This window comes from Mirounga angustirostris, unplaced genomic scaffold, assembly GCF_029215605.1.
Source record: "Mirounga angustirostris isolate CCGP_5_RB_7025 unplaced genomic scaffold, mMirAng1.0.hap1 SCAF_2, whole genome shotgun sequence".
Taxonomy (NCBI): domain Eukaryota; kingdom Metazoa; phylum Chordata; class Mammalia; order Carnivora; family Phocidae; genus Mirounga; species Mirounga angustirostris.
Genome location: NW_026991710.1, coordinates 72882636 through 72899374, shown reverse-complemented (window position 1 = coordinate 72899374; position 16739 = coordinate 72882636). Strand labels below are relative to the sequence as shown.

The 16739-nt window shown below is 33.7% G+C and overlaps 1 protein-coding gene across 12 annotated transcripts in view; it reads right to left on the bottom strand.

Annotated features, from left to right (window-relative positions):
- CCSER1 (coiled-coil serine rich protein 1) overlaps positions 1-16739 on the bottom strand; it is a 1348832-nt gene that overhangs the window by 1177145 nt on the left and 154948 nt on the right. For all 12 annotated transcript variants that reach the window (XM_064584812.1, XM_064584811.1, XM_064584807.1 and 9 more), the window contains one exon: positions 14109-14293. In XM_064584812.1, coding sequence (XP_064440882.1) covers positions 14109-14293 — 185 coding nt within the window. The remainder of the gene's footprint in view (positions 1-14108; positions 14294-16739) is intronic.

The window sequence follows — 16739 nt, the reverse complement described above, 5'->3', positions numbered from 1 at the left end:
ATAAAATGAAGCATTGACAAAATGCTGAGAATAATTTAATTTAGCAGCGAAGTCTCTCAACCAAATTGGAATATAAAAAATTTACCTCAAATATCAACAAAAAGCAATATTCTATTTTGCATTCACACAATAATAAAAAAAATGTCATTTTTTCATGTAAGGTATTTATCACTATAACCTACAGCCACTTACTGAATTCAATTAATCCATTTAAAATTAGGTGAATAATAATACTAAAAAGCATACATTTTCATTGCACTATCCTGCTTAAAACTTCTTACAAAATTCTTATTATATAATGCATGACTCCCTCTGACCTCGCTCTGCCTTATGTCTCTACCCCCTATCTACTGTAAGATTCCACCTTTATTCCAAAACTCCTGGCCTCACAGATATGCTTTATGCATTGATGCAATTACTCATGAATTGCTCTAAGTCTAAACTGTTGTTTTCTTGAGCTCACTTAATGGATGTGTTAAGTACCATTATCCAACACTTAGAAACAAGGTCAAAAAGATGATTACACATTGAACCATTTTTAAAATGCTCTCCCAAGAGTTACTGAATTCTGTAGAACATTAAACCATTATTTGATTTTGCTATTTACTATTACTATTAAGGGCTGCAGCTAAGTGAAGTTACATGGCAACTTGTAGATTTGCAACCAATAAAGATACAAATGGTACCTGGTTGTCTGGTAATGGATTATTGCCCTGTAGAACATTAACTGGTTTTGTATTCAATTCTGCAATATTATGCTAACATTATTTTATTAAATTTCTATAAATACCCAGTTTCTAATGCTCTTTAAACCAATTTACCAGTTTCTCTTATTAACTAGTTGAGTAAATCTTTGATTCTTGCCCAAGCTATATTTGTATAAAGTCATGTTTTAAACTTTTGAAAATTATATCTTTAGACAACCCACTGAGATATCCAAGTGGATTCACATGCCAGAATCAATTAAACTGCATTGCCAGAGAAATCACTTCACAGTCCATTTGAGGCCATGGATGGCCCATCTTGGATACCAAAGTGACTCCCAAGTGACAACAGTATTTGACCTTTGCTAACACTCTGTGTTTTCTATGTTTTCTATGTTTTTGTCTTTCCCCTGGTTTTATATGGATTTGTCTTGTTTGGTTGGTTGGTTGGTTTGGTTTGGTTTTGGTTGTTTGGTTCCTTTTGTTTTTGCTTCTAACAAATTCTGTTATTCTAACTTTCCTATCTAACTCCTGGTTAGGGCTGTGTTCCTTTTCACAACCAAACCTCAAAACTGTTGAGTCTGTCTGGTCTCAAACCACTAAGCCAGATACAACTATGTAGTTGAGAAAGCACCCCATGTTAAGTCATGGCTTCAGCTGTGCTCCTTTCCACAGCAAAGTGAGGAACTAGTAAGCAGTGGACCTAAGCCAGTTCCAACCACATGGTCAAGGAAGCACCTGTGTATATGTGAGTATAGTTTTACATGGTCAATAAATCCTTATTTGTGAGGTATCTAATTTAATGGTCTGATTATTTACTATCTCTATGGGGTTGATGATGGAGATCTAGTCTCTGCTGGGTAAAAGACAACAGAGAATCTGATTTATTAGGGGTTTTGTCATTGTTATCTAGTCGGAAGCTCAAATTAATTAAAATTGTGTGCCCACTGAAAAGGAGAGCTACTCTTTGAGATCTGGATATGCGTAAGCCAGAAGTCAGGTTCTCAAAATATATAGTCTCGGAGTCTCATGGGAAGAACTGCATTCTTAAATATAGTTACTTTTCTGGAAGGACAGGGACCTTAACAAATTTTGGAGACCTCAGAAGAAAGGAATTCACCAAATTCATAGTTACTACAAGTGAAATTTAATGGAGAGGCAGGTTTGGATTCCTAGCCTCAGGATCGAAAAGCAAGTAATAAACTTTACAAGATCTAGTCCTGTATTTCTTAATGACATTTCTAGATAGCAGTTACTCTGTACTCTATGCTCAAGGAGGCACACACAATTAATTAACATCTCCTACTGCACAAATGTAAATAATAAGTCCATGATAAAAAACAGATCAGCCTTTTATCTGAGATCAATAATAATCTTAATATAATAATTATATAATAAATATGATACAGTAATACGTTTATAGTACGATAACATACAATATTAATGTTACAGTACTCTTCGGAAAATATTTGAGATCTAAGAGAACAATGTTAAGAAAAAAATATCCAAATATTAGGAATAAAGCCAAGAGGATGATTGCATGTCTTGTCAGTGTCATATTGGAGGCTTAAATAATTCTCGAGGGGACTGTTCTGCTTTTGATTTTGTTATTTGCTGTTCATCAAGGGCACAGACTCTGTGAAGTTACATGTTAATAAGCAGATTTATGCCCAATAGAGATACAAATGTTTTTGTAAAAAGATAATCTCAAATATGAGTTTATTGCACTGCAAGACATTAATCAGGTTTATAATCACACAGTCTTATTCTAGTATTTCTTTATTAAACTTCCTATAAATAACCTGTTCCTCAGATAGTGTTTGAACAGCCCTAATTTTCACTGGTTCCCTCACAGAGTAATCTGAATAAATCTTTGACATGTGTATAAAAGTCATGTTTTTAACTTTTAAAAATTAAAGTTTTAGGGGGAGCCTGGGTGGCTCAGATGGTTAAGTGTCTGCCTTCGGCTCAGGTCATGAATTCCAGGGTCCTTGGATCGAGTCCCACATTGGGCTCCTGGCTCAGCAGGGAGCCTGCTTCTCCTTCTCCCTCTGCCTCTCCTCCTGCTCACGCTCTCTCTCTCTCTCTCTGTATCTCTGTCTCAAATGAATAAATAAAATCTTTAAAAAAATTAGTTTTATAGCAACTATTTTTTTAAGACACTACCTATTCTATGAAACCTTTCAAGAATTAATTTGTCTCTATGCCACTATCCTACTCTACTAATTTATTTATTGTCTATTTTGTTTTGCTATACCTAAGAGCCCTACTGACCTAGACCCTGCTGATACTTTTACTGTATCTCCAGGGCTTAACAAAATCAATTACATAAACATCAATTAATAAATGATAATTAAATACATAAATAAGGAAATATATGAATAAATTTAAAGCTGAATTTTATTTATTTCTTCATTGCAAAATAATTTGGATTCTTCTTACTTGAATCTTTGTGCTACTTCACCAATAATTAAGAGCCAACTATATCCCCTCATTTCTATTTTTCAGAGTTGTTAGTGGACTGCTCACTATTTGATACATTACTTAGATCTGTAATAGATTACAGAACCAGTAATTTCTAGTTAGGTGTCCTTGCAAGTAAGGAACCTTATTTTTTAAATGTAAGAATTCCATGACCCTCACAGAAGATCTAGATTTTTTTAAAAGCAATATTTTCCTTTTTTTTTTTTAATATCGTATAATTCAGCCTCCATAAATAAAGAGACCTCCTCTCCCTGCTCACCATGACATCTGCATCCCTTTCAAACAGTACCTAACACTTGTCCTGGACACATAGCTAGCACCGAGCTCAACTGAGAATTCACATTGCTCACCTAGTAAGTCCATTTAACAGAATTATCTTCTGAATTCTTCTTCAGTTTGGGCTGCTGTACTCTAAGCAATTCTATCGTGATTTTATTATGCAATTCTGTTTTGTTTTTTTAAAAAATGTATTTTTTAAAGTATTTTTTAATGAAGGTTTTATCTATTGCTTTACTGAAATAGACTTGCTTGTTGAACCAGAATAATTTGCTATTTTATCTTGAAAGAATTATTATTTTTACATAAATATAGTAACTTTTAGAAAAGCCACAGTGTCAAAATTGGGAAATCACTTTATTTTATGTTGTTCTTTTATAAGAACAAAAACCAATTTCTGTAAAAATCATTTGTACGGGTCAAGCGTTCTGATTTCCTTAAAATTACTTAATGGTCTACTTACAACAACTAGGAAAGAATCATGAAAAGCTGGAGATTTTAGCACTTTTATGTTCAACCCCACTGCACTGAATCAAAACACAGAAAACAAAACTATATACTGAACAACAGAGATTTATCTTTGAACTTCTTCAGTTAACAGACCTTACAGGCTTCCAACTGTGTAGCAGTAAGTTCCCTTCAAGAAATCATAGTATATCACTTCATAAAAGTTAATGGTGTCCCAACTCCCTTTTGTTATGCAGGACTTCCTAGAGAGATGAATGCTATTGGGAAAAAGCATGCATTAATAGTCCCTTTCTCTTTTTCTAAATGTAAACCTAGCATCTCTGCTTCAGTTCTTTTTTTCTCAGCTATAGCAACTTCCAGTGGACTGCTGGGTTAAGTTAAATCTTTAAGATCAGTGTATTCTCGTACCCACTTGGCTCAGTGATAGTTTCTATATACTGTTATTATTATTAAAAAATAAAAGAAAGAGAATCACTGTGATGCATGAACCATAGCTAGGTGGTTGATCTTCTTTTCACTGAAAAATCACTATTTATATTAATGTATCTGCATTTCTTTGGAACATAAATCTACTGAAGGGAACAGCATGCTGAGATGTACTGTCTCACCCCAACTAGCTCCTAATACATGATATGAATTATCTGACAGCTGCTTGCCTCCCATTCAAATCCATATAGTCTAAATAGTCAAGCTAAAAACCCTACTGGTGGGTGTATTCTCCCAAAAGAATGAAGAAAGAAGAAAGAAAGAGCAAAAACTTCAGTGCATTACGAAGTTTTCTCACAAAGGTTCAGAAATCTTAAATTATGACAAGTACTATTACTAAATACACTACAGTTCAAAATTTGTTTTAAAGTAAATAAGGTACTCTATAAATCACTATTTTTTTCAACATAATTTTTTGTCTTTGATGTCACTGCCTATTACCATTTTGGATAACATTATCTTGCAATTTATCAGAAGATACTTTTAAAGTGGTAATTTATCAAATTATGATGCGATTAATTATGTAAGTGTCCACATAGATGTCCACAGAACTATTTAAGAAAGCAAAGGATGCAAATTAAGTTTCTTTGTTAATAGCCAGGACAGTGTCTTAAGGGCAGATGCTTTTTTCTTAATTTCATAATCAAGAAATAACTAGGTCGAGTAAACTTTCTAATTAAAGTGTAACATAAATGTAGTAAAATATGCAAATCTTAAATGTACCTCTCTATTATTTTTTTTCTAAGCAATATAAATTGATTTTGAAAAATGTATCCATTTCCAAAACTAACCAAATGAGAAACCAGGTAAATAGATTATTCTAATAAAGCAATAACATATAGAGAACTTAAGGGTTGTTTTTGTTGTGGCTTAAAGAGCCAACTCAACTTACTGTCATGTTAAGATATATTTTAAATGTGAGTTTGGCTTTTAAAATACTTTTTTCTTTCTAAATGACTACTTTAAAAGGCAATATTATTTTTTATTTTAGTTTCTGGCTTGACCCTTGTTATTAATAAAAATTCACTATAATTCACATCGGTACAGCACTTTAAAATCTGCAGAAACTTTTCACATAAAATATATATTATCTGATCTCTATAACTCTATGAGGTAGAAGGTATTATTATTAAGTGAAGGAAATGACTGGAATTTGGTAAGCTTTTCCAAATCATTGTTCCTTTCATCACACCCTACTTGCTTAAAATGAAAAGTTAACATCATGCATGATGTAAAAGAATTCCTATTTTGTAAATTTGTTTATTTTGATCATGTTTATATGTTAGAAGAAATAGTTTGCCTTTGATTTTTAAGCAATATATTTTATTCCAGACAAGGTTAACAAAGGGAAAAAATGCATATTCTTATATTAAAGATTAGAAGGCACTAAAGGTGTTTGGGGGAAAAAAAGAAGTATGAAAATATCATAAAGTTGTTCATTAATTTACTACATTTTTAAGAATTATTGCCTTTTTTATATTTTTAGTGACTAAAGATATTTTATAGGTTTTCTTCCCTTCTAAAGTGTTTAATACTCCCCACTCCCCCTGGCATACACATACTCTGACACTACAAATTTTTCTCACACCAGAACTAGCCTGAGGCACAATCCACAGGAAGCTCTGAAGGAGAAAAAGCAGAAACAGCAGGTGCAGAGGCCACAGAGCAAGACAGAGGTGGGTAATGTGTGATTCTCTGACAGTTGCCAAGTTTCTTGGAGGATCAAATACATGCTTCTTGCATAATGCCCACAATTTTTGCCACTGTCTGTCTTTTGCTCAACTTAAGCTGCTGTCATATGGAAAACATGATACTATATATAAAAAAAAAAACAGAAGAATCCACTGAAAAACTGCTAGAACTGATAAATAAATTCAGTAAAGTCACAAGATACAAAATCAATGTACAGAAATCTGTCACATTTCTATACACCAATAATGAAGCAGCAGAAATTAAGAAAACAATCCCATTTACAATTGCACCAAAAATAATCAGACACCTAGGAATAAACCTAACCAAAGAGGTGAAAGACCTATACTCTGAAAACTATAAAACACTGATGAAAGAAATTGGAGACTACACAAAGAAATGGAAAGACATTCTATGCTCATGGATTAGAAGAACAAACACTGTTAAAATATCTATACTACCCGAAGCAATCTATACATTTAAAGCAATCCCTATCAAAATACCAACAGCATTTTTCACAGAACTAGAACAAATAATCCTAAAATTTGTATGGAACCACAAAGGACCCCAAATAGCCAAAGCAAGCTTGAAAAAGAAAAGCAAAGTTGGAGGCATCACAATTCTGCACTTCAAGTCATATTACAAAGCTATAGTAATCAAAACAGCATGGTACTGGCACCAAAAAAATAGGCACATAAAGCAATGGAACAGAATAGAAACCCAGATATAAACCCACAACTATATGGTCAATCAGTCTTTGATAAACAGGAAAGAATATCCAATGAGTAAAGGACAGTCTCTTCAATAAATGGTGTTGGGAGAACCGGACAGAAACATGCAAAGAAATGAAACTGGACCACTTCTTATACCATACATAAAAATAAATTCAAAATGGATGAAAGACCTAAATGTGACACAGTAAACCATCAAAATCCTAGAAAAGAACATAGGCAGTAACCTCCTTGATATCAGTTGTAGCAATGTTTTTCTAGGTATGTCTCCTGGGACAAGGGAAACAAAAGCAAAAATAAACTATTGGGACCACATCAAAACAAAAAGCCCTGAGAAACAAACTGAGGGTTCTAGAGAGGAGGGGGTGGGGGGATAGGTTAGCCTGGTGATGGGTATTAAAGAGGGCACGTACTGAATGGAGCACTGGGTGTTATACGCAAACAATGAATCATGGAACACTACATCAAAAACTAATGCTGTAATGTATGGTGATTAACATAACATAATAAAATAAAATTTAAAAAAAAAGCTCTGCACAGCAAAGTAAATAATGAACAAAACTAAAAGGCAACCAATGGAATGGGAGAAGATATTTGCAAATGATATATCCAATAAAGGATTAGTATCCAAAATATATAAAGAACTTATAAAACTCAACATCTAAAAAACAAATAATCCAATTAAAAAATGGGCAGTAGACGTGAACAGACATTTCTCCAAAGAAGACATACAGATGGCCAACAGACAAACGAAAAGATGTTCATTATCACTTACCATCAGGCACAAGTCTATTATAATTGTATATTTCTTGAACTTGGAAGTCAAAATTTCTTTTATTTAATTTTCTAAAATTAATAGGTATTTATTTATTTTAAAGATTTTATTTATTTATTCGACAGAGAGAGAGAGAGAGAGCATAAGCAGGGGGCGCGGCAGAGGGAGAAGCAGGCTCCCCGCTGAGGAGGGAGCCTGATGGGGACTCGATCCGAGGATCCTGGGATCATGACCTGAGCCAAAGGCAGACGCTTAACTGACTGAGCCGCCCAGGCACCCCTAAAATTAATAGGTATTTAAATTTAAATTTCAAAATAATATAATAACTTCAAGAAAAATAATTTTTTCTTTATTGTTTAACTAGAATAATGTAAAAGCTTCAAATTCCAATGACTAGTCCCTCAGAAACGGAGTTATTTTATTCAAGGTCAATTCTGTGTTATATATTGATCATGCAGCTGTTTAGATGGGCAGAGATTTGTCATGGATTCTGAATCAATAAATATTCTTTCTCATGCTATGAAAACTAGCCAGCCCATGGGATTACCTAAACAAGGCATAAAATAGTTTCATCTCACAGAAAATTAAGATAACTTGATCCAATTAAAAATAAAATAGTCATTTTTGCATTCTAACCCCAAGAATAAAAGGTAAATTAACTTTATTTTCCAATTTCTTATTTTTAGAAGAGATATAAACTATCTTATAGTTACCTAGATGTAGTATGGTTAAAGAAAAGAATCTTAAATTGCCTTCTACTACTGTCCGTCTCAAATATTTTCTTGATAAACAGCAATAAGCAGAAATATGTACTGTTCTTAATAAACATGTATGTTTGGGATATTTTGTTATAGTGGACCTTACAGCCTAAGATACTTGCATTCAGGAAAAAAGCACAAAGGAAAAAATTAAGTGCTAGGTACATCTCATGTGAACTTTATGAAGAGAAGTGGTAATAATTATGATACTGCAACTTTATTTACTCAAACTGGTCTTCAAGTCATTTTAGATGATGTGAGTTAACTCTATGAATAAGATATTCATAATTCTGTGCACCAAACATACAAATTGTGATAGCTTCTAAATGAAAATGACTCATCCCCAAAACTAGGAGAAAAAAAAAATGAATGGAATGTTTTATACAGTTCAGCTTTTTTAAAGTCAATTCTGAGTCTGCAAGTTTATAAGAAATGAAGTGAATGTGACTAGATAAAATATTCAGGGGAGTTTTAAAACATCACCTTAGACATATTTGACCAAGAACTTACATTTTTAAATATATTTAATATATATTTTAATACATTTTTAATATATTTTAATACACTTTTAATAAATTATCCAAAAATATTACAAATAATTGACTATTTCTTGTCCTCTCTGTATGGTATGTCCATACTGTGGTACTAATATGATCCTGGAAACCATTCCATAAGGCTGACTATCCTAAAATGAAATATGTTTCTACTGGAAGAATATCATAATTGGTATGATCTTGAACAGGGACTTAGGATCCTTAGGATCAAAAATCAGAGCTGTATCAGTGATCATAAAATCATGTGCACATTTGTATTTGACAAATATATGACAAATAAATGTAATTTGACAAATTAAAATGTCAAAAAATGTGCATTAGCACACCACATACAACGATTCTACAAAATTCATATCTATATGAGCGTATGTCACAACCTGATCAACAATTATACCTTTAATTCACCCATATTTATTATGTATCAGGCACTATACTAGATGCTATCAGAAACGCTAATGTGTACAAAACTTCCATTTAAATGAATGTGGTCTAATAGGTAAAATAAAATCTATTCATTCAAATAACTAAGTAGTGGGTGCCATATATGTGATGCAAGTTAGAAGTACATTGATGGGAAAAGTATCATTAGTAACTAGAAAAATCAATAAAGGGATTATGGATTAGTGCTATTAATCTAAAATTAATATACTAGTTATCAACAAATGTAATTCAATGTTTAATGAGTGATACTTGTGATTTTCCTTCTGAAAATTTATGAGGATTGAGAAGAACGATTTGTGTGCCTCCATTTCCTTACAAATATTAATGGCTCCTTTTTCTCATTAAATGTACTTGTAGCTTGCAATGATACTACCTTTAATTCCCTTGACAATGAGTTAAACCAAAAGCTGAGATCATTATTTTAACTCTCAAAAAGCCAGTAACATTTTTACATATTTGGAAGTCTCATTTAGGATTTCACAGTTAGGAGGAAACATTTCTTGAAGTAGATCTTCTAATTATCATCTTTCCTTTGCTTTTAATTTTGAGCTTCAAAAACCTTCATGCAACAGAATGTAAGTGTGAAAGTATATATACCAAAAGGCCAGTGGAGCTCATTTGCCTGGTGGATGGTAAAGGTGAGGTGTTTCTTTGAACATGAATGTACTTTCTTCTTTTCCCACTGCCTCTTGGAGTCCCTGCTCAACATTAGCAGCTGGGCCTTAGTGGTAAAAATTAGCAAAAGACATTAAGTTACATATATACTTAATAATGTCAATTAAGCATGTGAGCAAGACTCCACGTAAATTAGGGGTACAGGAATTATCAGTTAATTAAAAGAACTGAGATACACTCAATTTTTTGAGAATATGAGAGTCATTAGTGCCCACCAAATATATCTGGTCTACACCTTCCAGACACAAGGAAGAGACTGTATTTCTTGGAGTTTTTGTGGCTAGTTTGGGCTAAGTGACTAGAACTAGTCAATAAATTGTGAGAGAAAATGAAATGAGTCTCTCACAGGTCAGAGCATTTATTACCGGGATGAGAACCTCCAGAGATCTCTTTTTGCCATGATAAAAGGCAATATTTGCAATGGTAGCTGGTTGAATGGCCCGGACACAGAATGAGACATTAAACAGAACTCCCAGAACCTTCCACAACAAACATATAGCCTGACTGAGAAATAAATCCATATTATGAAAGTCACTAAGATTTGGAAGTTATTTGTGAACATATATCCTAGCTTATGCTTATTCATATATTCCAACCCCTTCCTTGCTGTAAGGATGCCAGAGCCTCTGTATTATCCATTACATATGAATGTCCATTATATACGAATATATCCTCATATTAATAATTTTTTTAGAACAAGGTGATCTTGCAAATACATATGGATTTAAATGTCACTGTATAAAACTGTTGGAGAAACCATGACATATCCTTAAATTTATTCATTTATATACCACAGTCTGGAGGGAAAGTTCCTAGAAAGAACGAGCCTATTTTTAGAAAAGCTTTCTAAAATATTTGGACCATACCATTTTATCAAGGAAATAACTCAATAGAGGAAATTGAAGGAAAATCTTTATTTAAAACAGCTTGAAAATATATAATAAATGTGAATGCTTATCAAACTTTTCCAGATATATTTTAGCTTCCTGTAATAAATTTAAGCCAACTCCAATTTCTTCTGAGCCCCTGATGTTCATCCTCCCCTCTCCCTTCAAACTGAAATATCCCTATACAAATACACTAAAAACACTAGAATTGTGGTCTATCTAACTTATTAGAGTGTATCTCTGGTCATTCAGAAACCCTCAGCATCTTAATAAATAAAGCCATATTCTATGGGTAACCTTAAATCCCCATGAACTAGACAAAATACTCGAGTTCCTTCTAAATATGAATTTTTTGTGTGACAAAGTTCCTTTCTAGATGAGATATCTTTCAGTAAAGATGTTGATACCATTCATTAGCACATCAATAAATACTACCTCATTTTAAGTTCAGATTCAGCACTAAATTTTGTTTCTTTTTTGTATCCCCGCCAGAGGATGGTGGCCTATACCTAGAGCAAGTATAGGCTGCCTTAACTGTGTTAACTTCATTACACGGAAATAATGCAAAAAAATTAATTTTAAATCTATTATATTCCCCACAAAGCATCTAGGGTTTAAAGTCAGACAGGTAGAATCCAAATCTAAATCCTATCTTTGCCACCTACTCTCTGTATTTTGGGGCAAGATGCTTATCTTCTCAGTACTTTACTGTCCTCTTTTATAAATGTGATTAATAATAGCATCACTTGGGTCATAGTATGACTAAGGACTCGATGTGATAATACACATGAAGCATTAAGAGCAGTCCCTTGGTCCAAATAAGTATTAAAAATACCTGTTACTATTATTATTGCTCTAAAAGGAAAGAATAACTGAACATGAATGTTTTCTTAAATACATACATTTGCTTGAATTACTTTGCAAGAGGAATATAGAAAATGTGTGTCACTATTCACAAATAAAGCTATAATTTCTTAAATATATGTCACTTTTTAACATATAACTAAAATTACTGAAGAGTCCTAACATTTGTTCCTTATATTGCTATGAGTTAAAGAATATATTTTATGCATTTTAAATTCATGATTACACTGTGAATGAAAAGGATGAGCTATAAGTTGTGAAATCCAAAGAAAACAGTAAAGTCATGAAATAATTTTTGATAGGTTTCATATGGAAATTCAAGCATCAGTATTTATTTCAACAAGTGTGACCTGTAAATTCAATGAACGTGTACAATATTTTAACCAAGTTTCTGTTCTAACAATGACAGCCTTTCCCCAACCATGGCAATGATGTAACCCTGCCATCTAGTGGACAATGGACAGGGACACTTTTTGAAAATTCTGTAAAAAGCCTCAAATAAAAGAAGAAACTTGCATTTTTGTGTTCTGACATTTTAAATTTTAAATCTTGAAAGTGGATCTGGTAAGAAGCGTAATTTGTGATGTTATAAGGAGAATTATTTAAATATATTATTTAAAAACATGAGATAGAATATGTTAAAGGCCCAACTTTGGAAAAGTCTAATACATAGTGTACAATTATTAATATAAATACATCTCTATGAAGGAAAAATGAGAATTTTGTGAAGAGAAATGTTTCATAAAAAGTCATTTTATCCATAACTTTTAATGTTGCATCAGCTGGAAATCTTTTTTAACATGTTCTTGCACTTAAAAAATAGCAACTGTGGGGCGTCAGTTAATGATCTGACTCTTGATTTCGGCTCAAGTCATGATCTCAGGGTCATGGAATTGAGCCCTGTGTCAGTTTCTGTGCTGGGCATGGAGCCTGCTTAAGATTCTCTCTCTCCCTCTGCTCCTCTTCCCCCCAACAACCCCCAGCCCACACACAAACACTCTCTCTTTCTCTAAAAAAAAAAAAAAAAAAGCAACAGCAATAATAATAAAACAACACCAAAAAAAAGATGAAATATAATACAGGATCTTTCTCTATGTACAAATATAAACACACACACACACACAATCATTTTTTAGTATAACGGAAACAAAAAGTCCACTATCATTTGTTGTTTTGTAGTTACTGATTTGCCCAAGATTAAGGTCTGTCCAAACCTGACCTAATTGCTAGAACTTTTAACTTCAGGCACAATGGTTTTGCTCTCACTCAGTGTTGCCTCAGTCACTTAAGACTTCTTCACAACACAATTGTCAAAATCGGATGACCCATTTTCATTTGAAACAAAATCATCTAAAATACATAGAGATAAAATATACTAGTAACATAGTTTTGAGCATTTTTCACACATATCCATGAATAGGTAGACAGATCATTTTTAGGAAACACTGTTAAATATCAAGAATCAAAACTACTGCTGAAAAAGGAAACATCTGTGAGAAAGTGAGCAAAGAGAAGTCCAAAAGTCAAGCCCACCCCAGTATTTGTGAGACCTGAGGCCTTCCGGACCTCCTGGGCGGTAGTCCACTCATCACCTCTTCCCACCCTGGCTTTATCTCTCACTGTGAAGGAGCATCCTACACATGCCTCTAAGACACCACAGCCCCCAAGTGCAAACTAGGACCTGACTCCCCTGCACACACACTACCTTCACCCTCACCTGAAGGCTCCTGCAGTTTGGACAAGGAATCTGGAATCTTGGTTACCTAGAATGTGTCAAAGCTTTGGATGGGCATTTTGTCTTGACCCCAAAGGCTCCTCATTCTGTGTGAACAGGCAGACTAGGTAAAGGACAGGCAGAGTAGGATCCACCAAGGGGTCAGTGGGTGGTACTGGCATAAGTGTGGCTTATAACTGGACATTTTTAGAGTGGCTATAGAGTAGAGAGATGGTGTGAAATAATGGTTATCAAAGGGTACCCTCACGATGATCAGCTTTTTTTCTTAGCTTGCGTATCCCAGGGTCTTGTTCTAGAAGAGAGAATATAAAACTTTTCATGGAAGCAAGGAAGATACGAATTAAGGGTAACCATCATGGTGTGCTATCATCTGTCATGACGCATAAGAGTCTCAAGTGAAAGCGTAGCCTCTCTAACTTGGGACATCAACTAAGGAGACCAATTTTCCCTTCAAATATGAAGTATCTATTCTTTAGTCTGTTTTTTTTTTTTTTTTGTCAGTCTATTTTCACATCGCAAGAGGCATAAATATCCCAGTCACATACATAATTTTATAAATACAAGTATATGCATATACTTACCATGCTGTTCATTTTTGAAGATGATGAACCTGCTCTTTGCTTTCTTAGACTATTCACTTCTTCTACATTTCCATCTTTTGGTTTCAAAATCATTCTGCTACTCCCTGCAGTTCCTTCAGATGAGGATCGCAGTCGCCTTTCTATAAATCTTCCTTCACGATATGGACTGAAGCTACTGGCAAGAACTATTAAAATAGATAAATAAATAAAAATTAATACAAATGCTTAAATGTAGTTTTTATAAATGTTCCACTGAAAGAAAATGAGAAACTCTTACTGTCATTCAAAAACTCTCTATCACAGAAAAAATTTTTTTAATTAATAGTGGTAAATTTAGTTTACTTAATCATGTAATCACTTCAAAGCTCAAAACCTTCATAGTCATCCTTGGCTTCTTCATACCTCACAAAATCACATAAGCAAATCCTGTCCTTATTACCTTCAAAGTGTATACAGAATCTGATCACTTCCTACTACCTTCCCCATGAATACCCTGGACCAAACTCCATCAACCCTAGCTTGGGTTACTATAATACTTAAACCGTCTCCTGCTTTTGCCTAGTCCCACCTGCCTCTCTCCCCCCAAAAAACACAGCCTGCTTTCCACATGGTAACCAGAATGATACACTGAAGACATTAAGTGACATTGGTCATGATCACTCTTCTAGTCATAGAGTTGATATTTTCAAAATAGCCTATCAGTTTCCTTATGATATGACCCTAGTCTGTCCCCCTGCCCCATTAAGGGCCTCCCTATGTTCACCTGTTCACAACTTCACCTTCTACTGAGTCCTCCTCCTTCACTCTACTTATGCTGCACTGGACTTCTTGCAGTTGCAGGCACACTGCAGTCCCACGGCCTTTACCCCATAGCCTTTGCACAGTTATATTTCTCTTAAATATTTGTATATCTTACTCCCTCATCACCTTCAGCTCTCTGCTAGTATGTTACCTTGATTAATACCCTGCTCACCATACTTAAAAGGGTCTTTGTGAGACCTGAGGCCAAACTACAAACAATGAACTATCAGAAAGTGAAATTAAGAAAACAATCCCATTTATAATATCATCAAAAAGGATAAAATGCTTAGAATCAAATTTAACCACAGAAGGGAAAGATCACTCTGCTGGAAACTATAAGACACTGATGAAAGGGGTTGAAGAATACATAAATAAATGGAAATATATTCTGTGTTCATAGATTGGAAGAATCAATATTGTTAAAATGTCCTTACTACTTAAAGCAACCTACAGATTCAATGCAATCCCTATCAAAATTATAATGGAGTTTTTCACAGAAATACAAAAAACACTATTCTACAAAAGAACCACAAAAGACCCCAAGTAGCCAAAGCAATCTTGAGAAAGAAGAAAGCTGCAGGTGTCACATTTCCTGATCTCAAACTATACTACAAAGCTATAGTAATCAAACATTATGGTGTTGGCATGAAAACAGACACATAGATCAAAGGGACAGAATAAAGAGCCCAGAAATAAAACCATCATATATGAGCAATTAATTTTCGCCAAAGGACCCAAGAATATGCAATGCAGAAAGGATAGTCTCTTCAGTAAATGGTGTTGGGAAAACTGGATAGCCATATGCAAATGAATGAACCTAGAACCCCATCTTATAGCGTACAAAAAACACATCTCAAAATGAATTAAAGATTTGAACAAAAGGCCTGCAAGTGTAAAACTCCTAGAAAAAAAAAGTAGGGGTAAGCTGCTTGACATTAGGCTTGGCAATGACTTCTTGAAATTCACAGCAAAAACAAAAGCAACGAAAGCAAAAACAAACAAATGGGACTATTTTGAAGTGAGCTTCTGCGCAGCAAAGTAAACAATCAACAAAATGAAAAGGCAAATTATGGAATGGGAGAAAATATTTTCAAATAACATATCCTGTAAGGGGTTAATATTCAAAATATACAAGGAACTCATGCAACTCAACAGAAAATAATAATAACCCAATTTAAAAATGGGCAAAAAGGCTAAATAGACTTTTTTTTTTTCCAAAAAGACATACAAAATAGCCAACAGGTATATGAAAAGGCGTTCAACATCGCCAATAATCAGGGAAATGTAAATCAAAGCCACAACGAGATACCCCATCACACCAGTTAGGATGCCTGTGAGTAAAAAGTCAAAAGATAACAAGTAGTGTCAAGACTGAAAAAAAGGGAACCTTTATACACTGATGGTGGGGATATAAACTGGTACAGCGACTATGGAAAAAAGTATGGCGTTTCTTCAAGAAATTAAAAATAAAGTTACCATATGATCCAGGAATTGCATTTCTGGGCATATATCCAAAGGAAATGAAATCATTATCTCAAAGAGATATCTGTAGCCCCATGTTTATAGTAGCATTATGTATAATAGCTAAGGTATGGAAACAATCTAAGTGTCCATCAACAATGAATAGATAAACAGATAAAGAGCTCAACTTTATATTATTATTTTTGATATGACTATACAACTCAGACATTCAGATACGTATTAAACACTAGTTTAAACATCTTCCATTATAAATGCAGAATAAATTCAGTATTATGGACTTTAGTGTACACAGCAACTCTTTCTTACATAAAATACATTAACTTAACTGGTTTTATGTGGTTTTTTTTT